This window comes from Macrosteles quadrilineatus, unplaced genomic scaffold, assembly GCF_028750875.1.
Source record: "Macrosteles quadrilineatus isolate MER2022 unplaced genomic scaffold, UCM_ALF_1.0 Scaffold_8__2_contigs__length_117827958, whole genome shotgun sequence".
Lineage (NCBI taxonomy): Eukaryota > Metazoa > Arthropoda > Insecta > Hemiptera > Cicadellidae > Macrosteles > Macrosteles quadrilineatus.
Window position 1 is genome coordinate 96,236,624 of NW_026542601.1, and position 25,462 is coordinate 96,262,085.

A 25,462-nucleotide genomic window follows, 5' to 3' on the forward strand; every position below is an offset into this window, starting at 1 on the left:
ATGTTCAATTATTAATTAGGAGAAAAGGTATGCTGTAGCATTGACGTTATGGATACCAACTAACTCTGAAGTTATGCAACATTTCCCCTTCGAAGTTTTAACGAAGTTTGACTTAAGTTCGGTTACACACTTGAAGACGTTCAAACGAAATATACTAATGTTTCTGTCTAATTTAAAGATTTTTTTTTTACGGCGACCATTCGAATGTAGGTATTTTAAGTATAAGTACCTGGGGACCGAGCTTTGCTCGGGGGAAATCATTATCTGAAAGCAGTCTTAGTATTGCAGATACATAAATCCATTCCCCACACTCCGCACTGCTAGCCTTTACTAATTCGTTCACCATTTCCTGTGTCGTGGACCTGTTTCCATCCCTTCTCATAGCATTTCAATATTGCATATACATTATTCTAACTGCTACAAACTGTTTCCAGTTCCCACACTCCACACTGCTCGCCTTTTCTACTTCCTTCACCCCTTCCTAATTCGCAGACCTGTTTCCCTCCCATCCCATAGCATTTTAGGATTGCAGATACCTTAATATAATCTTCATGAACGGTTCCCACACTCCGAATAGCTCACCTTTGACTACTTCCTTCACAACTTCCAACGTCTCGGGCCTGTTTTCCTCCCTTCCCAAGGCATTTTAAGATTGCAGATGCCTTAATCTAATCGTCATAAACAGTTCCCACAGTCCGGACTGCTTGCATTTACTACTTCATTCACCACTTCCTACGTCGCAGACCTATTTCCCTCCCTCTCCATTGCATTTTAGGATTGCATAAACAGTTCCCACACTCCGGACTGCTCGCATTTACTACTTCCTTCACCACTTCTTACGTCACGGACTTGTTTCCCTCTCTTCCCATAGCATTTTAGGATTGCAGATACCTTGCTTAAACTAATCGTCATAAACAGTTCCCACACTCCGGGCTGCTCGCCTTTACTACTTCCTTCATCACTTCCTACGTCGCGGACCTGTTTCCTTCCCTTCACATAGCATTTAAGGATTGCAGGTACCTTAATCTAATCGTCATAAACAGTTCCCACGCTCCAGATGGGACTGCTCGCCTTTACTATTTCCTTCACCACTTTCTGCGTCGCGGACTTGTTTCCCTCCCTTCCCATAGCATTTTAGGATTGTAGATATGTATATACCTTAATCTAATCGTCATAAACAGAACCCACACTTCACACTGCTACCCTTGACTACAATGTATCGAGTAATCTTCAGTATAGGGAACCTTTGCTCAATAGTAACAACTGATGTTTTTCCTTTTGTACTGTATTTTTAATTTGTGGACAGACAACTACAAGTCTTTTGTTTACTTTTTCCTTGTTATTTAATTCAGCCAACATTGTTACTTACAGCAACCCATTAGACTAATGTTAAAAAAATGTGACTTCAGTTTCATTTTTCTACGTAATTAGATTTTTGTTGGCAGTTAACTGCAGTAAACTCGTTTTTAGGTCAGGAATAAACTATTTACAACATTTGAAGAAAATCGTCGGAGCTTTTGAGAACTTTGTGCAAGCAAGCATACACAAGCAAACATTGCTCGTATTAGAGTATAGGATAATTGTTTGCTTTTAACAAAATAAACCCACGAATTTTTATTTCAGGGCCATATGTAATTTAATTTATTTTTTTAAATTTGGTTTAATGTTTTGGTCTCACATTTAGTTGAATTTAGTCGAAATTTACACTTGAAGAACCAATCAATGAGAACGTCCACAGAGTATTGAAAGAGAATATGTGGCCTCGTGGATATCGGAATGTTGGCACAGGATAGCAGTATCGTCGGCGTCCCGAGCTAATGTGGCGTCTTCTGGAAGAGGGATGTGTGCCATGTACAGATTGAACAATACATGGCCCAATATATTTTTTTAAAACTTTATTTTATTTTACAATCAGGGGCCCATTTCATAATAAACTACAAGTTACAAGTTACAACTTGTAACTCAACAAATTGTAAACAAAACACGACCTCTACAGAAAACCGTACAGAACTAACAATAAAATTGTCTTCAGCTGTTCCATAAGGATGAGAAATCTACTAAGGGAGTATGTTTTATCATAGATAAAACATACTCCCTTAGTAGATTTCTCATCCTTATGGAACAGCTGAAGACAATTTTATTGATAGTTCATGTACGGTTTATGTAGAGGTCGTGTTTTGTTTACAATTTATTTCCCGTTATTACAGCCATTTAAAACCTCGTTTAACCAAATAATACGATCTAATCATAAACAATAACTTGTCCCCTAGTTATATAACCAAACAGTAAAGCACAAATCAAGAAATTAACCCTAAAATAATGGAAACAAAGTTTCATCGACACTAGCGCCTTTGTGTCACGTACATGAACTAGACACGAAAAACGTGCTTCAAAATTTACAATGGGATGAGAAGTCTACTTGTATTGGTTAGTCTATGGTTTTATCTATGCTAATATGCTTAAAATTCTAACCAAACAATACATATGAAAAATTTGATGGCTAACACATATTTTTACAATAGATAATAGTATGTATGTAGTGTTATAGTACATGCTTAACTACGCAAAAGATAGATAGTTGCTTAATGGCTACAATTAGAAAATTTAACAAAGTGATGATTGCAAAATACATATAACAAGACAGACAAAATAATCGAGAATTGACAACATTTAGGCATTTGGTTTACGCTTATATTTGTAAAAGATTCCTTGTTCGGTGAGACAAGCGGTTAACACTCCTTGGTTTTTGTTACAGGCCAATGAAATGTATTTACTTTATATATTATATTAAATAATATTCATTTTATTTTAGAACAAAACTTTAACAAGGTGAACTTGTAAATCAAAAACATAGCAGCCTTGCTCTGTTGAGTCTTCTTCACTAATGATCACGTCATATCGGCACCTGATAAATCTCCCGTGTGCCGCACCAAATCACCTGTGCTTGCTTACTCCGTCACCGTGGACACCGTCACAGGTGATTGACGTAAGTGACGTCAGTGGGTCAGTGGCCAGCGCAGTGTTGTTGTTTACAATTTTTATATTTAGGTTAGGATGATTTGATGATTTTAAAATTACTTAAATAATACTTACTAGGGTAATTCTGAGCAATTACTTGGTCAACCTCAATTTTTTTCATATTTTACTACGGTCATCAGGAGGTTATCAGAAAGCAAGAAACATATAATTCAAGGCCCGCAAGGCCATCGTACAGGTTGCCGAGCGATAAGAAGGTTCATTTAATTTTGAACTAGTTACCTTATGCCTTTGTTCTTGCAGGTATGATGTTATAATCCTCCAATATATTTCACCACAGTGTGTGGCATCTTCAGGGAGTCTTGATGCCACACACTGTGGTGAAATATATTGGAGGATTATAACTTCATACCTGCAAGAACAAAGGCATAAGGTAACTAGTTCAAAATTAAATATTCTAGTTCTTGCCACTGGGAAAATACATAAGAAGGTTCAAAGTCCAAGCGATAACAGTGGCTTGCGGGACTGTTGGCGGACCTATGACTGTTTGCAGTTTGAAGGCTTTACACATCTCACCGTCAACCACACGTACAATTTTGTTGACCCAGACACGGGAGCACACACTCAACATATTGAACGTTTGTGGAGAGATGTGCGGGGAAACGTTCCTAGGTACGGCAACACAAAGCACCATTTTATTGGCCACCTTGCTGAGTTCATGTTTAAACGGAAACATAAGGATTACAAACAAAGACTACGCCATTTGTTTCGGGCTATCGGTGAAGTTTACAACGGGGAATCGGCGCAACAGAATGTTGATCCAGTTGCCGCTGACTCGGATGAGGACGTTGAACCCGGTGATTACTGAGGTAATTAATAACCTAACTTAACCTAACCTAACTTATTATGTTTTTTTTTTAGTCTCAAATACATCTCTAAGGCCAATTGTAACAGTACCGTTACGTTAGGTTAGGTTAGGTTAATTAATAACCTAACTTAACCTAACCTAACTTAACCTTGCGGGGCTTGAATTACATGTTTCTTGCTTTCTGAGAACCTCCTGATGACCGTAGTAAAATATGAAAAAAATTGGGGTTGACCAAGTAATTGCTCAGAATTACCCTTACTAGGTAGGTAGGTATGACATTTTTATACCTCAATCAATACGTGAGTAATGTAAATTAAGCACAGTTAGCTAAGCATCTTTTTGTATAACTCACTCAATTCTTTCTTTAATACATTTATCATTATATTTTGTATTCAGGAAGGTAGGCTTGACCAGCTATTTATTAATCATTGAATATCCTAAATAATTTAGGAAAATGTATAAAAATACCCCCGCCGCAGCAAACCTGCCGACTAAGCGAATTTCCATTCGTCTGAATTGATTTTCAGTTAAATATATTTTAATAACATTAGGTTTAACGAGTACCTAGGTTTGCTGCTACAAGGAAACTAATAAAGTGTGTTTTTGAGTAAAATATTGATAGCTTAGTACAAAATAAATAAATTTGCCAAGTTTGATCAAAATATATCCATAAACAAGCAAACTACAACGTTTGACAATATTCTCCATAAGAATAACATGGGAATTTTAAATTTACAATTTTTTAAATTTTCTCCGTTACTAATAATCGAACAAAAATACTTTTATATATTAAATTATTTGTTTTTTTAAGCTCTTTAACCCTCCGAGTGTCACGCGTCATAAAAACGACGCACAACACACTTTGTGTAGGGTCACGCGTCGCTTTTAAGACGCACAAACATCGTTTACGGCGAAGGCTCTATGACTGACTGAATCGGATTGAACTGGATCGAGTTAGGTATCGTTCTTTCCGTAATATTCTAAGCTTTCTCCAGAGGTCTGTCTCTAAGCGCTATTCATTTTAGTTCCGAAAATATTGTAGCAGACAGCTGACGTGCGTGTATTTGTAAACAGCTAGGTTCCCCCGGACCGATGACTGATGTGTTTTATTACGTTTATCATTGTTTTAGTGTTAAAAATCAAAAGTAGTGATATACGTGGTGCATTATAAGAAGATTTAAGTGGTTTTGAAGTGCTGGTTGATGATCCTGAAGAAGTAGGTAGTGATATTGATGTAAATTATCAGCCAGATTCCTAGCTATGGTTAGGCTATGCATTCTTAGCTAAACGCTATGTACTGAAATCCGTTTTTCGCTCATAACTTATTTATTTGATAACTTACCTCGCTATATGATTATATATTTGTAATCCTCATTAAATTTAGAACAAAGTGGCTATTTTCAAATATTTATAGGCCTATAATTTATACAATTTCATTGAGCGCGAACTTATTTTTTTTTTGAAAATTTTTGAAATTATATTTTTTTTTTACCTAAAAATTTTTTTTTTGAAAAAATGTTCCTTATGTTTTATATATAATATTGAAGCCCATGATTTTCCAAACAAAATGGTATATAGAACATTAGAATTAACATTGTTTTAAGCTTCTCAGATCCGTTTTAATAAAACCTTGCAAAGGGGCCAAAAATAGGTGGACATTAAGGCCTAAACTATGGACACTCGGAGGGTTATAAAGGTCTTAAGAGAAATCGGGAAATTTTGTGTTTTGAGGGTCAAAAATGAGAAAAACCAATTTTTACCCCATAAAACCCCCCGTAAAGCCCCGTTCCCATGGTCCGATCGTGCTGGTTCGCGAACTCATTCAAGTTTATCCCGCTTTACACCTTTAAACCAAATTTCATCAAAATCGGACAAAAATTACTCAAGTTATCGCGTTCACGGACGTATATATATATATATATATACCTATATAAGTCTATATATATATACATATATAAAAAGTTGAACGAATGGTGTTTCTGGCCTCTGGAGACATCAAAATGAAAAAGTAAATCGGTCCCAGGTCTAGGTCTTACCGTGCCACCTACGGTAATAGCTACTTCCCTATAGGGAAATTCGCTAAAAGGCCATACAGTATTTCTTAAGTAATAATTTATGTAAATATTTAAGTCCTTACTCTTAGTTGTCGGCCTAAATAGTCTATAATTTTTCTGTTTGAAACTAGATTAACTTAAAAACTTAAATGGGACTTTGGTAATTCACCTTTCAATTGGAATTTAGGAAAAACTTTAATAGCCTATTCAACTCCATAGCATTATCTGGGTACACTTCCATATCTGTTGGCACAAACAACCGAATGAGTAATATCGATCGATACATAAATTATTCGATATATCGTTTGGTTAGTTAGGTAAGGTTAACCTAACCTAACGAAACAAACGATTTATCAAATTAAACAATCAAATAATCAATATTACTCATTCGGTTGTTTGTGCCAACAGATATGGAAGTGTACCCCATTATCTTACTAATATTATAAATGTGAAAGTTTGTGTGTTTGTTAATAAGTTAGGCATATTCTAATCTTAAACACTTGGATCTTTTCTATAGGTGATTCCCCTTTTTTGTAGCTTTGGAAACATGTTGATAGGCCTGCATTCTGTAAAAAAACACAGTATTTTTTTAATATGTACAATATACGTAGGTAACCTATTTTCCTAATTTTGGCCTTATTGCACAGGTTACCAGTTTGTAACCCATTGAAGATGAATGAGGAAAACTTTCTCGTTAAGTTTATCCCAGTCAAACACTGCTTTCTACAGTTCTCCAGTAAATGGTTCAATAAAATAAACCATCCCAAGGTTTGTATTTATGATAGGTTTGGAAAAGTATAAGTTACACAAGTTATTTTTACTATCAATAATGTAAACAATTATACAAATGTTGACCGAATTGTGTGAAAAGATTTTCTCCCATCTTAGAAACACAATAAGAAAAAAAAAAACTTTAAACAAGTATGGATAAGCAAAAAGTAGCAAAGTGCCTATAGTTTTAGTGCAACTCACAAAAAACTTACTCAACCTGTAACCACAACCTTTCACCTAGTTGCTATACTGATTTAAGTGGATTTCTCTCACAATTTCTTGCACTGGCGAATAAACAAGTTGTGGCCCTACATCAGACTTATCTAAAAAACTAAGGATTCGATCCTTCAAACTAAGATGCTGTCTCCTGGCTGAGGAGTCTGCCACACTAACAAACAAACTTCGTTAACTAAAACACATTTGTAGTAGGCCTAGTTCTAAACTTGAACCTCTCATAACTATCACCACTTTTTCTGACTATTAGGTTCAGAAGGTTTCTGAAGGTTTAGTTGAAGTTGTTGTGTTGAAATTACTCTTATCCAGTATTTTGGAATTTTTTGTTCAAATGGTTAATAAAATTAGGCCTATATATTTTTATGTTAATAGAATGCCTGTGTGAAGGTCACTCACCCTGTGACTAAACAGCATATATACTTCTCCTGGGCTCCTCAGCCTGCTCATACTGTGTTGAATGACTGCTCCGTCGGTATCAACGCTACGTTCGCTCAAGCACTCAACTTGCAAGAGGGTGAACTTGTAGTTGTAACGTCAGAGGAGACTGTATCTTCGCTACATCAAATTTACCTCACTCCTGTTACTGCAGACGACTACGAAATCCTGGTATAAATTTATCTGTTTAGTCAGGTTTAGACGTTAAGGCCACTACACACTAGGGCACCCGGTTGCTTATCAACCGGCGATCTGGTTAGCGAGCGACCAAATTGCACAAATATCGCCGTGTCTGTGGGGTCCTTTCAATCAGATTGAAGGTGATTTTTAGGTTGCCAGGGGACACTTTGGTTTCCGACCAAACAATTAATCGCCCGGCAATGAGATTTCTCGATAAACTAGAGTGTGTAGGGTTCAGCGACTAAGTTGATCAACTAAAGACGGCTTGGGCATGCGCTGTACAAGTGAAAGCAAACTGTCAAAACAAAACAGGGCTTGTAGCTTTGCAGATTTCTGGTATGATCTCCCCTAGTATTTGTGGAAACATCCCAGATCTTGTAGACTGTGTCCAGTCGCTAGAATTCAAAGTGTTGCCACCAGTCTTTCTTAGGCGTCAAAATATGAAGATGCATATGCCTAATATGAGGGAAACTGTCATCTGACATGCCTCAATTGGTTTTTAAAATCCTGAGGATTTTCAAGTCTTTAAGTTCGGAGAAGTGCCATGTATGGTAGCTGTAACTATTTTGATGTTAAAGCTACACTTTATTCCAAAATCTTCTAAAAAAACTTGTTCATATTCTCTGGTTCCCAATTTAATTAAAATCATAACTACAGCAGCTATTTCTTCTTGACGGTGGGCATGGTGTTTTCACTACAGGTGCAGCTAAGCTTGAACCAGAACCAAACACAATATTGTGTATCTCCATCAAATTTCAATTGATTTCCTGTTTGATTGAAAGTGCTATATATCCTATTCTGTGACCCCAGCAATCAAATGTTCACGTTCAACATAGTCGCTCATCAACCAGATCACCGGTTGGTAAGCGACCAAGTGTCCTAGTGATTAGCGGCCTTTATGTCTTTTAAATCAACATTAGCCTACCATTGTATGTAAGACCCAGAGAAACTTGGGTAGCCTATATTAACATTTTTATTTATAAGACCTATTTTTTTTAAACGGATAGAGCTGTGCTAGCTTAGTCAAAAAAGTGGAGTCAAAGAGTAATAGATATGTTTTCAAAAAGCTTGGCGGCCTGTTTTGACCTTGAAGTTTGTCTTACCACATAGGCTCAATCCTGCGGGCGAAATGTATAAAACCAGTTTATTCTTTCTTATAATATACTGTACTATTATAAGGTATATAATATCTTCTCGGCACAATGAGTTCACATAGTGGTTGAACAAAATAGTTTAACATAGCTGGTTAGAATCACATGTTTCACCTATTCAGGCATTGTCAAGTGATATTCTTTCCCAAAATGTTAAATCCAATAAAAGAGTCAGGTACTTTCCTGTTAAAAGGAACATTCATTATTATCAATATATCGATATATTTGTTTCCTTTACGATCCATTTTTCCTTCTGTTTAATAACTTCAAACGCATTTAAATTACAAATTGACACTGATCTTGTTTAGACAAAAATAATACAGTAAACGTAGCGATCGATATTTTGTTTTGACACGTATGGCGGTCAATTACCGGGACCAGTTCTTTCCAGTTATCATAGAGTGAAAAACAATCGAAGATCACAAAATATTTTGTCAAGTGATATTTAATGGATATTTAATAATATTTAATAATATGTGATATTTAATATTGTGATGTAAGTTGACTTGAACATTAATTTGTCATTTATTATCGACTTGAGACTAATAAACAGTGAAATTGTTAAGCTTTTTAGTATTTAATAAATTTGGGTGATTTCTATATAAAAGTTGTATTTTTACTTTCCTGTATATTAAACACCATTTACTCCCTATAGTTCGACTTTTTGATAGTTTGACAACCCTTAAGTCGATAAAGTGTGGAACTATTCTACTGTGTATGGATTAAGTAATGAAACTGTTCTAAACTAACCTAACATAACTAACCAAACTTGCTGTATCATTTCAAAATTTCGTTTGATAACAGAAAAGGCATTTGGGGAAAATCAAATAACACTTAAAGTAGGCCTACTATTAACCATTAGCAGTATGGATGGAGTTTAAAATTAAAATTAACAATAACGAGGTGTTAGCCCGTCCTACGTACGGGAATTCAGTAGTCAGTTAAAACCATGTACAATTCAGATCAGCTAGTTTACATATATAAAGACAAAGTTTCTTGCAGTTTTAATGTGAAAAATCATCTTGTAAACAAATGTTGTGTGACCAAATATGTTTTTATTCCATCATAGATAGGCCTATACGATATGCATTTTAAATTTGATAATTTTACAATAAAACAGCAATTCTGCAATTTTTACGATGTGTAAAGCGTTGAAGTGAGATTTGCAGCCGATTCGCACAGACGCACACTGATAATAAGTAGCCTACAGTAGAGAGAGTAATAGTCAATTGAGAAGTGTATAGACTTAGTCAACGATACCACCTTCCTAGCATACCTGCCTCTTCCATAATTATTATCACCACAATACAACTACTATACACAATTTCCAGTAGGTTTGAATAGAAACGACCTAAAATAAAACGATAATATCCAATAAAATTCACAGTACACATAAATCGTCACACCTATCCTTTATATCAATTTCACTGCATTAATTGCTAAATAAATAAGTGTAAACAAAGAAAAGTAAAAACAATAATAGTTTGTTTTGAAACAGCTGTTTGGTTCAAATAACATTCATTTGAAAAAAAAGAACTCACGATTACTAAATGAACTGGTCACGTGTAGCAGGAATGTAAAAAGTAAACACGCTAGTAAAGCTTGTGGTAATTGTCAATGTTTGTTATCCATACCGTTATCAGTTCTATCCTTAATAATTACCCACCCTCATTGAATAAGTGTACATCGTAATTTCCCATATTAGTTAATTTAAACTACAATATATTCATAGTTGAAATAAAAGTGATATTTTCACGTTTGGGGGCGCTGATATAGGCGCCCCCAAACGTAACCACACTGAACACGATTTCATAAAAGGATGGTTTGTCTAATTGCAGTATCCTTGGTCAATGTTAACGTTGTGTTCAATCTTTGTATAAAACTCGGCTGAGGTTGTGGTGGTAATTTAAAATCGTGATTCCTGATTATTCTTGATCTTCTTTTTATGACATCAATATTTCCGGGCCTAATCCAAACAAAGTTAAAGCAGACAAACATTAATTGTAAACAAAAAGCTACCATGAAGAATTAAAACATGTAAACATTGTTATTTTTCTATTCTTTCCTCAAAAAGTGGAATAGTAAAATAATTAGCATTTATCCTTTTTTATTCAGACTCGTGTACAGAGCGTCGATTTGTACTGTGGTTTAATTAATTTTGGTCTAAACTATTTTAAACTGTGGTCTAATTATCTCTACTAATCTTACTTATTTCCTATAATCAATGACAAAATAAGAGTAAATAAAATAACCTCATAGTTCCATAGTTTATATTTAACCAGCTGTTAGTTAAAACAAATTATATTGCTCTAAAACAAATCGAAGATTACAAAGATTGCTTTAATAAAATAATTTGAACATCCTAGTATTTTACTATGTATAATTTAATTAATCTGTCATCCTCTTACAGAAGAATTGAACGTATCAATGATTTGCATTACACATAGTATAAATAAGTCAACCCTTAGTATGTCTTTACATTTTTAACCAAATGCTGAATTTGTGACACAAAAGCTGAATGTTTACAGCTGTTATGTTAAGCAAACTGTTTTATGCCAAAAGCTAGTTTAGAATCCAAGCGTCGGCTGCTAGACTTTTTAAAAATTAAAACTTAATTTCTAAAAAACTGGGACCCTTAACTAAATTTATGGCTTCGACATTCCCTAGTTCTCAAAATTATCTTTCTTTCAACACAAAAATCATGAAAATCCGTCGAGTGGTTGATTCAGAATCGTGAAATAAAAAAACACTGTTTCGTTTTAATATTATAGATATTATGCAAAAACTCATGATTTATTTACAGTTACAGTAGGTACCGGTAATCAAATTTTATTTTTTTTATCAATGAATAATGATTTTACCCTTACAGGAGCTGAGCAGAGACAGTGTTGAAGTTTCATTTTTGAATCAAATAAGGATCATATATATTGATCAAATTTTGGTGGTTTGGGTGTCAAAAACCATACATTTGAAGCTTAAAGTTGGTGAGTAAAAATTCTTGTAAGTTAATCTTGTTTGTATGGAAATAAAAGAAAACAAAGTGACCAGGCTACACTGATATGTTGCAGAAGCAAGGAAAATAACAGGTCACACCAAACTTTGAATGTACCGGCTGATTAAGTTGTAAAACCAATTTCACATTATTTATATATTTTTTATTTCAAAGCCAAAAATAACATTTTTATAAACAAACTAGCAAATAATCCGTTCAATGGATTATCTTGTAGACAGTTTAAACCTTATTTAATACAGAGCTGAAATCTATTTAAATATCAAGTGTGCATTATTCATGATGCTTAACCACGTATCAAACACCTAACGTGTCACTTGTTCGGTTCAGTTCAGGTTCATACATAGAATAAGAATACACAATTCACATAACCTTTTTTAGATACATTATCTGACAGTATTAATGCAAACCGAATGCTTTGCAAATAAATGTATTTATGTGTTAACGACAGACATACACACAAACATCTGAATTTTATAAAGACAGAATTGAGTTAGGGGCTTGTTCGGCTTTTATGAAATACAAATAATGGTATGCTAATCCAAACAATTTAGAGACATAGTTTCCTACTTTAATTTTGTAACCTTAATATGTCCTTTAATAATCTCGCTTAATGTTTTTAGAAAACTTTGTCTAGGAAGGAATGGATTTGATTCTTAATAAAATAAAATTTTAGAACTCATGATGGAATTTATTTTGAACTCCTCTTTTGGTCAATTAGGTACATAAGATGAAATTGAATTAACGTTACAATATATAGAGGCATATACTAGATTGTAGCCACCTGGGGAGGAACTTTTTACTGACAACAGCGACTAATGACAAATTTTTTCCTTCATGTGGAACCTTTTAGAGTGGGATGGATATGAAGACATTCTCAATGAAAAGGTGACTGGGGCCTTGTTTTAGACCTCAAGCTAGACGATTCTCGCTTACTGATCACCGAAGCTTTGCTGCAGCCTTTTTCACTACGGTACTCTGTCTCTTGGTATATTAGAACTTGAAAATCTGCTGTAACCTAAAAATTTGACTCTGAGCGAATTTGTTACAGACCACTTCCTCCAAATTTTCAGAAACTTTGGAATCCTCCTTCATTTAACCTAGTGAACAATCTCCATTTTAGTAATGCATGTCTTTTGTAGTAGACTGATGGTCAACATTCCCTAGCCATGACCTGAAACAATCACAAAAAGTTGAAAGTTATCTATTGTTTTACATGATAATCATTTACTTAAATATCCTGACTTGTAATTTTTAAAGCAAACCCTAAACATTGCTTTGTAATTAGTTTTTCTAATAAAATATGAAACCATGCATAAAAAAGTGAACACGTCTAAAATATAAAGCATCACAAAAACTACATACTTCACTCATTAGTCCAAGTTAAAAAAAAAGGGAATTCACTGAATTGTCCATGGCTAAGGGCGATTGATAAGGGTGAAAACAATTATTTTCATCATATCCCTATTATTTGTATTGCGTGCCCTATTATTTTCATTGAGTGCGTGATCTCTTTCAGACATCTTAGAAAAAAATACAAATACTAATAAAACATCCTATGAAAACACAAAATCTAACCTCATTTTCTTCTTTACATTTTAACTTATGTTTTAGATCGTTTGGAACCAAATGTATCACATGGGAGGTTAGAAGATTTGTCAGAACTGGTTATTCAAAATGTTTCAAAAGCTGCAGAAAGTAGGAATGAGTTAACACGGAACATCAACACGACTTCTGTTTCCAACCTAAGCTCCACAGCACACACCATGAATAGTGTGGAACCTGAACCGTTCTATTGGAACTTCCTCCCAACCAGTCTGTTAGAAGTACTAAAAGGCGAGGAACAAAACAACAAACAAGAAACAAATACTAATCATCCAGATTCATCTGAAATTGTCTGCAGAGTCCATCCTATCCCAATCGCATGTGAATCCTCAACATGTTGTAATAGTGCTCATGATGAACAAACACATCCGTTTAATGTATTTGTGAGCAAAATGACGTTGAAGAAAATAGCTGCATCGTCAAACAACTCATTTGTGTCAGACCTTATCAGTGAAAACCAGTCTGTAGTTGTTTGTAGGCTGAATGTTGCTCAAAAACCAAAGTCCAGAACAGCAAAGAGTACCAAAGAAACTATAAGTGATAATGAGAAATTAGTTAGTGTTTGTATTAGGTTGTGTCGGATTGAAGAATCATGCGGTGTGTTGAACAAAAATATAAACATTTCTTGTGTTTTCGTCTCTAAGTTTCTTCGAAGAGTCTTGAAGTTGAATATTGGAAGTAGAGTAAGGATACAAGCATACAAACCACCTCTGAATAAAACACTTGCAAAAGTCACTCTAGTACCTGTTAAACAATTGGTAAGTAAGTGGTGTACATTAGACCCCCATTCTTAACCGACCCTAAGGGGACCGGACCCTTAAAAAGTTAAAAAATGAAGTGCTATTCATTTTAAATTATATGATGATTATTCTGAAGTTGTGTGTGCATTATTTACAAAATAAACTACACTTATACAATTTTTTAAAGTAAGTTCTTTTTGACTGTAGACAATTCACAAATAAATCCAAAACACGGTAGGCCTAAAGTCAATTACTTTCAGTAGAATAAATTATAGTCATAGACAAGAGTTAAGAAAAATAGTTATTTCAATACCTTTAGTAATACATTTGAACACAGTACAGAACTTTTAGAAATTTAAGATACAAACCACCATTTCGTTATGAGACAGAATGTTTATTTATAGGCTGTAATATCCTGTAGAGTCTAGCGTATTGTTCCCATCACCAAGCGTGGGAGTGGAAATGCTGAGATTCCTAGAAAGCTGCAGTTAAACCGAACTGCTCTCAAAACAAGGTTGTTTAAATATCGCTGATGCCTAGGATGTAGGAGAGTCGCAAACGTTGGTGACACAATTCCACAAGAGAGTGTCATGCAGAAGCGGAGTTCTTGTTAACGATTGCTGTCCGCTCCCAGTTCCAATGCCTGATGACCCAGACTTTGCAGTTTTGGTGGTGCTGTTGCCAGGTAAGGGATGATTGGTTTTGCAACTCACTTTTGCCACGATCATTTTTTAATTTGTTTGACAAGTAAAATAGATAGGTTACATACCTTTTGTCAATCTACTATTTATCATCACATAGTATGCGGTACCAACACCTATGGGGGGGGGGGTCGTGTTAGAGCGTGCCATTTTGACATGGCATCGTATGTAGCTGTAAAGCTATGCACATTTTTAGCGGTTAGTCTGGCCAAACTATTTTTTTTAGAAGGACAGGATTTGCCTTTTGAGGTTATACAGTGTGCTAGTCTATGGCATGCTTTGTTTGTGATTCTTTAGTGTCACACTCGTCTCAGGAAACGAGTCATACCTCCAGTATTGTACATCACTCCTTGCATTGATCTGTGTGAGGTTAGCTTTTGTTGAGGGATATTCTTACATAAGCAGCACTTTTGATGCGTTCTTCAACCTAATGTGATGCATGTTCAGGTGTTTTCCGTCAGCTTTTACTCTGAATTTTGAAGTACAGGTTTTGTTCTCCACTGTCCAGTGCCTGTTTATTTTGTGTTAAGTTTCCCATAAAGTTACTTGTTAAAGACTGATACAAATTCTACAGCTGTGTGCTAAAATCTGTTGAATCCAATTGCAATTTTAGTTCTTTCTTGCAGGATGCTTGACTAGAAATAAATATTTTGTTAATGTAAATATAGGTTTTTACTTTCTCCCACTATACATAGTATATGGGGAAAGTATTGTTTTTGTAAAAATTTTCAAGTTTGATTTTTTGGTGGAAATATTTGTTTTGGATCCTCCTGAACCCAAAAAAGTAGTTTTCAAATTGATGTCTGTGTGTGTGTGGATGTGTTCAGAGCTACAAACAAAACCTGTGATTTTTAATGGTGATTTCCCCATAAAACCCATAAACTAATGGAAAAATAGGATTTTCTCAAAAATGGCCCAAACGATTTTGTTTGAAATTTAGTATGCTTACCATAGCCCTTATAACTCTTAAGAAAATGGTACAAACTCCTTACCTGTAGAAATTATGGTTAAAAATTCATTACAACTTTTGTTATTTTCCCCACAAAACCAATAAAACAATGAAAAAATTTAATTTCAAAAAATAACGGCTTGACCGGTTTGGACTAACTGTTAGTCTGTTATGTTTACAACCCTAAATGCAGAAAAAAATATGGTTTAAAAGTTATTGCAACTTTTCCATGATATGTTGTTGACAAGCTATTGGGAGAAAATATGTGTCAGATTACAGATACCGTTTATTTTATAGATGGTCTGGACTGTTTTCCCCTCACACACTCACAGCTGCAAGTTATATCAACCACTGTCTCTACAGAAGCTGAGAGGAGCTTGACGAGCTTACGAGGCTACAACCAAAAACAGAAAAAAATCCATATAACATCCAGGTATAGAGCTAACAGACAATGATATTTACTATACATAGCCCATTCTTTGAGAACAGTACCATCGTTAAAACAATGTGTAAGTCTTGGATTAGATTAGTAGTGTTGGTCCATGAGAAATTACCTTTCTTTAAAATATGGTCTATTTAGCAACCATGTGGTCAGTGTTGTCTTGATGGGTCTATCTTTGAGGTAGTCTGGTAGATGATTTAGTCTATGAACAGTCATATTTGTGGTTTATCAGAAATTGATTAGATTATCAATAATCTGAAATTGATTTCATACATTCAGGGGACTGAAGATCAAATGTTTCAAACGTTTTTAGCGAATTTCCCTATAGGGAAGTAGCTATTACCGTAGGTGGCACGGTAAGACCTAGACCCGGGACCGATTTACTTTTTCATTTTGATGTCCCCAGAGGCCAAAAACACTATTCGTTCAAATTTTTATATATGTATATATATATATATATAGACATATATATATATATATATATATATACGTCCGTGAACGCGATAACTTGAGTAATTTTTGTCCGATTTTGATGAAATTTGGTTTAAAGGTGTAAAGCGGGATAAACTTGAATGAGTTCGCAAACCAGCACGATCGGACCATGGGAACGGGGCTTTACGGGGGGTTTTATGGGGTAAAAATTGGTTTTTCTCACTTTTGACCCTCAAAACACAACATTTCCCAATTTCTCTTTAGACCTTTTTAAAGAGCTTAAAAAAACAAATAATTTAGTATATAAAAGTATTTTTGTTTGATTATTAGTAACGGAGAAAATTAAAAAAATTGTAAATTTAAAATTCCCATGTTGTTCTTATGGAGAATATTGTCAAATGTTGTAGTTTGCTTGTTTATGAATATATTTTGATCAAACTTGGCAAATTTATTATTTATTAGTTTCCTTGTAGCAGCAAACCTAGGTACTCGTTAAACCTAATGTTATTAAAATATATTTAACTGAAAATCAATTCAGACAAATGGAAATTCGCTTAGTCGGCAGGTTTGCTGCGGCGGGGGTATTTTTCTTTATGTTTAACTAATGCTGTCCTGTGGAAACTCTTACAAAGAAAGCAGAAACTGTTAAAATTTCAAATCAAACCCAACATTCATTGGTACACTCCCGAATTGTATCTTTAGTACCTTTGTTGGAAGAGATTATTGAGCTTGTTGTTTATAATCAAATGTGTTCCTTTCTAGCAAATAATCATATTTTAGTGAAACTAAGTTTTGTTTTTGGAAAAAATTGTCAATTGTAGACGAGACGCTATAGACTCAATGTTGTCCAGAGTGATAAAGGCATTTGAGCTCAAGAGCATTGCTCAGATCACTGTGTGTGACTTGAGCAAGGCTTTTGAAGATTTAATTGATCATTCTATTAAGTAAACTTAACTTAACCATTACAGTGTTCAAGGTGTGCCTTTGACATTTTATCAATCATATTTTGTTTGAAAGGACACAGTTTGTTGATGCAGAGGGTGAGCGATCGACCTGTGTGGAAGTGAAAACAGGCATGCCTCAGGGTTTGATTTTGGGTCCATTATTGTTTCTATTATTAATTAACGACTTGCCAGCTAATGTATCTCTTTCCTCAACAACTATATTTTCTGATAATACGTCTTTTATTAACGTAGGTGTAAATGCAAATGATCCTTCACACATTTTTCTGAAAGAACGTTAACTGAGGCTAAGCAATGGTTTTGTGCAAACGGTCTTGTTATTAATGATAATAAAACACAGCATTTAATCTGTCAAACAAAAAATAGACCTCACATTTCTAATGAAACTACTAATAGACAAATTCTTGGAATTGTAATTTGACATGGTTACCACACATTGAATCTGTTTGTTCACAACTATCTAGAGTTGTTAATCTACTTAAGAGTTTGAGTAACAACATACTTCCTTGTTATTTACGTCATGCTTTTTTGCATTTTTCATTCAATTCTAAGCTATGGCAATTAGCTGTGGGGAGGAAGTTCTCTTGTAGATGAAATTTTGCTCATTTAGAAAAAGGCTGTAAGGATTATTACCAAATCGGATAGACCAGCTTATTGCAAACCACTATAACCTACTGTTTTTAGCGTATAAAAAGTACACATGGGGCTCCTTTGTAAGATTTTTTACCGTTTAGACTGAACTTAGGCAGTGTGAGCACAAAGTTTGTAGAGTTGCGCATGCTGTGTGAAGAAAAATGTCTTGAAGTTGGGTTTAATGTGTAGAAAGTAGAAGCCACGTATTTAATTACTTAACTAATAAAACGGGATGTTACTGTGGATATTTTGAGTTCTTTGTAAATTTATTTGCAGCTGTATTGGTAGTGGAGGCTTGCTAGATACCTAATTTTCTGGTGTGAGAGTTCCCTCACTCAATCGATTGTCCTTTCTTTGATCGCGTTACATTTAACGTTTATCTCAACATAAAATAATTTTAGCCAAGATCTGCTATTCATACTTTTATCTTGATCATTTTTCAGTGTTTTTAAGGACTTGGTGAGTCAAGGAGTTGCGGCAGTAGAGTTTGGCTTGCAACTGATGGAGAAAAATAGTCAATCTGGTCTTGCAAACATTCTGATCACAGGTAATTTAAATGTAACGTTAGCCTATGATCGTGTTTGTGTGGATTAGAGAAAAGCCCCTCTGCTTCCCTTTTAATTTTCATTGATTTCAATTAAAACAGTTTTGAACAGTAGGCCTACTTGATACAACAATTAATTTGAAAAATAAAATTTAGGCTACAACCACAGCGTACAAAGTTAAAACTTGAAGTCATTCTTAGGAGAATAAATGTAATTATAATATTAATTTTAACAATTGTTGGAGAATATGACAGTTCTTGTTTGAGGATAGTTTTCATCATAAGAATTAGGTGTACTCTTTGATCACCTAACCTTTTAAACAATAGCATTACAAACTTGGCCACGATGATCACCTTAAGGCAGGCACCAAGATTAGGCAGTATACTCTGTTAGTGAAAGCCAACTTTTGAGTCTTAAATTTAGTGGAATTGCTAGATCATGGGAGATTTTTCTAATTGAAGTTTGTGTTTGTTGCTGTCAGGCAAGTCAGGTAGTGGGAAGAGTAGACTGGCTGAAGCAATTCACTCATCGGTGTGTGGAGAACCGTATCACGTGTTTGTGTCGGTGTTAGATTGTAAACCTCTCAAAGGTAAGTGGTAAATAAAAGATTTAGTGTTGTTTGCTGGTTAAGTATCTATAAAAGTGTTGTTTGAATATTTTTGTCTAACTGGAGAGTCAAAGTGTTTGAACAGTAACCATAAAAATATGGCTACGATCTGCTATTTCGGCGTCGATGGAGAGTGACTTTTAAGGTGACCTGACTCCTGTGTTCAAGTTTCAATTTTCCTATTCTTGAAATAACACTCTGCGGGAGTCAATTACCCTGAAGAGAGCCAGCAAGGCCAAAACATCAGATAGCAAAGTAAATGTTGTCTCACAACCAAACAGTGATATTTCGTCCATGTGTAGGAGTTCTTCAAAAAGTAGGTAGAATGAAAAGAAAATGTCAGGTTAAACAATTTTCTTTTTAGGCCTCCTGTGTTTCTCTAATCCTGTTGGCCCTTATTTTCTCTACTAGCTCATTTTTATTGTTATCCAAAAATAGGTATATGAAATGTAAAATTAATATGCAAACAATTTTCTAAGTATTTAATTTGGAATCCATGGTGGTCAACATGTTCTAATATTAGCTAGGGGTAATTGTAGTGATTTATTTTCAGGTAAGAAACCCGAGTCTATAGCCAAGATAGTTGCTGAACAAGTAGAGGAGTGCTTGTACCATGAGCCTGCAGTGTTGGTGATGGAGGATTTGCACATCATCGCTTCAGCTCCAACCAACAACTCTGAACCTTCCCAGGAGAACACTTACTTCCTGCGGTTAGTGATTGTATCAGAATGACAATGTTTCAGTCCAACTCATGCAAATAATACTCACAGATAATATATGTCAAACAAGTAATCCGATTCCAGATAATTTTGCACATGCTAAAATATGAGCTAAAAGATATTTTATAATATAATTATTTTATGCAATGTGCTTGAATTATTTTCATGTCTAAACATAATTAAAATACTGGACTTGAGTAGTTAATGATATCTATCTGGTTTACGTGACATACTACAGACAGGTTCACATTCAGACATTCATCCTCAGCTGCTGGCTGCTAGAGGTAGACACTGCTTCACACATAACTACTGTACAGGTTGACTACAGTGTTGAAGGAGTTGCTGTGGCAGTTGAGCGTGACTGGTGTTGTAGTGATAGCCACAGCTGAGACAAGGTCACAGATACATCCTCAGCTGCTGGCTGCTAGAGGTAGACACTGCTTCACACATAACTACTGTACAGGTTGACTACAGTGTTGAAGGAGTTACTGTGGCAGTTGAGCGTGACTGGTGTTGTAGTGATAGCCACAGCTGAGACAAGGTCACAGATACATCCTCAGCTGCTGGCTGCTAGAGGTAGACACTGCTTCACCACCTTTCTTCACATCCCTCCGCTTTCAAAGGTAATATAATACCTCCAGCTATCAACAGAGTGGCCACAGACCAGTAATTCCATGAAAATGGGGAATTATGCACGCATTTGTACATTGCCCGATACAAAAATCTATACAAAAATTTTATATGACTGCTGTAGATGTCAACAAGGTATTTGTTGACTCTCCATGTAATAGAGCCACTTGTCGGCTTTTGGCACAGAGCTAAATAAATTGTTCTGCAAAAGACTCAACCATCCCTCCCGAGTCCCCAATACTTGGGATTTCGTAACACTAATCTGAGGTGAGGGAGATGTCTTTGGCAATGTTTTGAGGAGCATCTGATTGTTTAGTCGGCACAGATTTATTGGAGTTAAGGGGCAGTTCCCTCTCACGAGTTTTATTAGTTTCAATTTACATTATAGTGCAAACCGCATTCAGTTCTTTAGAAATGTATCATCATCATCATCATTCTCATTATATAGTTTACTGATATCATTCATAACATTAATCTATCACATCAATAATGTCTATGGTCAGTTTGTAGTGTTGGCTTTTATTTAACAAAACTTTGGCACACCCCAAGCGCAGCAACAGATTGCTCTGTTGAGCTCCTTATGAGCTAAGTAGTAGGCAATCGAGCTGATAGTGGTTCCTCGTGGCAATTTTTACAGTCCCTTACCCATTTCCACACTTTATCCTCAATTGCATTAGAGCCATAAACTTCAGTTACCTGGCAAATATATGCAGCAAATATGTTTCTTACAGTAACAAAACATATCACTGACCTTATCTCACATGTGGCGGGAGATTCAAAAATTTAAAACATTTTCTAGACGCACGGCAAAGCTTACACATCAGTCACAGAGCTGCGAATGGCTCAATTCTGTTATCAAGGATGCTGTAAGGGGCAAGCCATCTCATAGGGCACCAACACGAACTATGGAGCAATATGAACAAACTGCCCTTACTTAAAAATTCCCCTGTGGACACGAGTCATACCATTTTCTTACAAATTCAACAAGGTATTTGTTTGAACATAAATATACCTTTAACTACATACATTTTAGTTTACTACTTCTGAGTGTATCATCAGGGTAGAAAATATTGGCATTGATAATGTTTGTGACATTGTCAACAGAGTGATCGCTTGGATATTGTCAGTGAGTTGCTCAGTGCCAGGCTGAACTGCCAAACTCTGCCAGAGCTAGACTCAGCAGCTGTCAGAACTGAGGGTTGTGTGGCTCGGGACCTGCACCGACTGGTGGACAAGATAATATTCAGAGCTTGCCAACGACAAGGTAACTGTTTGACCTAAAGTCTTCTGTATCATTTAGTAAATCAAGAGAAAGAAGAACACAGATGTTGAACTTTCTGTGTTGAACTGTAGGCTATTGTTATTTCACTATTCTACCAACATAATGCAACATGATTTTACATGTTAAATGTATTGCACTTATAAGGGTATGGATTTGATTCGCTGTAATTTAGATACTCTCGACTCACCAGAGTGAGAGGTTTATAGCAAAGTAATTGAAGTATGAGGTGAAGTTCTGAGACGATGAGTAAGTAATACATAGCACATCTAAAAGGATGGTTTATGGGCTTTAATGCTTGAAAATGACGCCATAGGCATGAAAAGTGGTTGTCATTAGTCTGACTCCAGGAGTACTTGGTCAGTAAGATAACTTAACCTCTTGTAGGTAATAAATCTGTTTCACGGTGTTACTGATCAAGATAAATTGTTTATTTAGCCCGTATGATTTATAAAAAGCTTAACACTGAAGGGTCTAGTTTGATTTTTCACATGAACTAACCGGCCCACTGATCATTTCGCAAGCATTACAACCACTCAGCTGCCCATGCCCAGCGTGATATACCTTCGCTTGTGTTCAAGGTCTGTGTTTCATCACGCTACTCACCATTGGTTGATATAATCGTGTTGTCAGTACAGACAGTTGAGGTGACAGCAGAGGATGTGAGTGTCTCACTGCAGGACTTTGTACCAAGTGAGCTAGCCAATGTGTCAGTGTCACGTCAGTCTAGCATCAACTTCTCTAACTTGGGAGGTCTGCGTGAAGCCAAGAGACAACTCAGTGAGGTGCTCATCTGGCCAAATAAGGTACAGTTTTGTCTTTTGATGTAGTTGTGTTTGAGTAAAATTACACTCAGAATTAATAGTGATTTTTGCAGATTCAAATTACGGTCTTGTCTACTAACAGTTGCTTTAGTAGATTTAGTTATTTAGACATTACACACTCATTTCATAGTATGGATTTCGCATTATCTATCGACAGTTCCAATTACTTGTATAACCTATATTAGTTACCTTTTTTAGTGGCCTTGTTCTTGAGGTCAATGTAAATTTTGCCAGCTGTATAGGGCAAAAGCACTGCATTTACTGAGACTGATTGTTTACTGTTGTTTCTTGTAGTATCCTGAAGTGTTCAGTCAGTGTCCGCTGCGGTTGGAGCGAGGAGTGTTGCTGTACGGAGCTCCTGGTACAGGCAAGACTTTACTGGCCAGCGCAGTGGTCGGGGAAAGTGGCCTCAACTTCATCACTGTCAAGGTACACTAGAAACATCAACTGTTTGAATCAACCATCCATTGATTTCAATTGTCTTTTAAACCAAGTCTTGTTGCTACTCTTATAACTCAGAAACACTGTGGATTCATGGTATTTGACAACTTAGGATATGGGTATTAATTAATAGGTTAGAGATGTATTTACATGAAAATTTTAACTTTTTCAATTTGTTTTTTTTTTTTTTTTGAGGCAATCACTTTAATTAAGATATAAATCTTTGCTAATTTTCTCGATACTATCACTCATATTGCTTATGTAATAACCCCAACTTGAGAATACCAGCTCATTCCAACATCAACCTTCTCCCTTTTCATTCCTAAAACGTCTAACTTACAGTGCTATGAAATGTTTTAATGTTCCTCTTGATAGATCACGTTCATATCAGACCTGGAGGCTTAAAAAAGCAATTAAAAGTTGTTTCCCGCAAGAAAGTACTACTACAGTGTCTTATCAGTTTTTGCTGACGACAGTCTCAATGAAATTTTATTTTGTATTCATCTTCTTTAGTTAATAGTTAACTTAAGTATGTTGGCCTGGTTGATGCAATGTATTTTGCCAATATGGCTGAATAAATTAGTCATTGAGTAATAAGTAGGGAAAACCAAATAACTTTTCTTCAGACAAAATCTCTGAGGTGTGTCTCACCAACTATGTAAACAAACATTTTACGTTTATTACAGTACTAGCTGGCCCGACAGACATCGTCCTGTCCTAATGTGGTTTTATGTCAAATGCTCGTTCATTTTCAAGATGAGCTCGTTCGCATGGCTCAATCACGTCCTGGTTGAAGTTCGTTCGCTACACTCACCAACCTTTAGGTTAGAGCTCGCTCGCTGCGCTCACTTGCCTTCAGATTAGCTCGATCGCTACGCTAACTCGCCTCCAGGTTGAAGTTCGTTCACTACGCAAACTCACCTTTTGGTTGCAAATTAGCTGTTAGTATAAATTTAAAAAAATAATAGAGCTGCACCCTGATGGTAAACCTATTAACTTTTTAATGATATTGAACATCACAGAATCAAATTGTTTAGTTGAACCAGCTGTTAAGATTCCTTAATTCCATTTAAATATGAGTACTCTTAAGGTTAACATGGGAAACTCCAGAGCCACTGGGGCGGACCCCTTTTGACGGATCTGCACCAAACTTCAGATAAACCATCCTTGTATAATGCTTAATAAATCCTGAAAGTTTCATTACAATCTGTCGAGCGGTTTTGGAGTCCATAAAGGACAAACAAACAAATAAACAAACAAACATACATTGGATTTTATATATATAGAAGACTAGCTGTACCCGCGGGCTTTGCCCCGTTTAACTTTATAAGTATTCGCATGGCTGAATCACGTCCTGGTTGAAGTTCGTTCGCTACGCTCACTCACCTTTAGGTTTGAGCTCGTTTGCTGCGCTCTCTTGCCTTCAGATTAGCTCGATCACTACGCTAACTCGCCTCCAGGTTGAAGTTTGTTCGCTACGCAAACTCGCCTTTTGGTTGCAAATTAGCTGTTGGTATAAATAAAAAAAAAAAAATAGAGCTGCACCCTGTTGGTAAACCTATTAACTTTTTAATGATATTGAACATCACAGAATCAAATTGTTTAGTTGAACCAGCTGTTAAGATTCTTTAATTCCATTTAAATATGAGTACTCTTAAGGTTAACATGGGAAACCCCAGAGCCACTGGGGCGGAGCCCTTTTGACGGATCTGCACCAAACTTCACACGAACCATCCTTGAATAATGCTTAATAAATCCTGAAAGTTTCATTACAATATGCCGAGCGGTTTTGGAGTCCATAAAGGACAAACAAACAAATAAACAAAAAAACATACATTGGATTTTATATATATATATAATAATAATATTTGTTTTTGATTATTGCTATGCAATAAGTTATCCCCAGATTACTAAGAGTTACTGTAGATGTGATTTTAAACAGTGTCTATCATATTGCAGGGCCCAGAACTCTTGTCAAAATACATAGGAGCAAGTGAAGAGGCTGTGAGAAATGTTTTTGAAAAGTGAGTAAGTAGATGTTAAAACTTTTTTCAAGAGTTCAGTTCAGCCATTTTCTAAGGCCCTTTAATCTCAACATTCTCAATGCTCAATTTATTTGATAACTCAACTAACGAACAAAACTTAAAACATACAAGCATAGTTATGTTAAAGTTAATGTACATCACCTGGCATCAAACTTAGAACTAGTTTGTAAGTGGTTTACTTGCATTGTTTTTATACTCTGTTCACAACATTTCGGGGGTTTAACAAGAA

General features: G+C 35.5%; 1 protein-coding gene across 2 annotated transcripts in view; it reads left to right on the forward strand.

The window, feature by feature from the left end:
- Nucleotides 1-3,623: 3,623 nt before the first annotated feature.
- LOC128999569 (peroxisomal ATPase PEX1) overlaps nt 3,624-25,462 on the forward strand; it is a 36,629-nt gene continuing 14,790 nt past the window's right edge. Inside the window, exons 1-15 of one of the 2 annotated variants that reach the window (XM_054426141.1) lie at nt 3,624-3,845; nt 6,546-6,666; nt 7,276-7,509; nt 11,539-11,653; nt 13,294-14,042; nt 14,565-14,709; nt 15,972-16,107; nt 18,587-18,690; nt 19,170-19,277; nt 19,849-20,005; nt 20,478-20,637; nt 21,749-21,908; nt 22,557-22,729; nt 23,042-23,176; nt 25,148-25,212. In XM_054426141.1, coding sequence (XP_054282116.1) covers nt 6,571-6,666; nt 7,276-7,509; nt 11,539-11,653; nt 13,294-14,042; nt 14,565-14,709; nt 15,972-16,107; nt 18,587-18,690; nt 19,170-19,277; nt 19,849-20,005; nt 20,478-20,637; nt 21,749-21,908; nt 22,557-22,729; nt 23,042-23,176; nt 25,148-25,212 — 2,537 coding nt within the window. In that variant the 5' untranslated portion in view covers nt 3,624-3,845; nt 6,546-6,570. Of the gene's footprint in view, nt 3,846-4,101; nt 4,144-6,545; nt 6,667-7,275; nt 7,510-11,538; nt 11,654-13,293; nt 14,043-14,564; nt 14,710-15,971; nt 16,108-18,586; nt 18,691-19,169; nt 19,278-19,848; nt 20,006-20,477; nt 20,638-21,748; nt 21,909-22,556; nt 22,730-23,041; nt 23,177-25,147; nt 25,213-25,462 lie in introns of those variants that run through there. The other variant, XM_054426142.1, reaches the window with a different exon arrangement.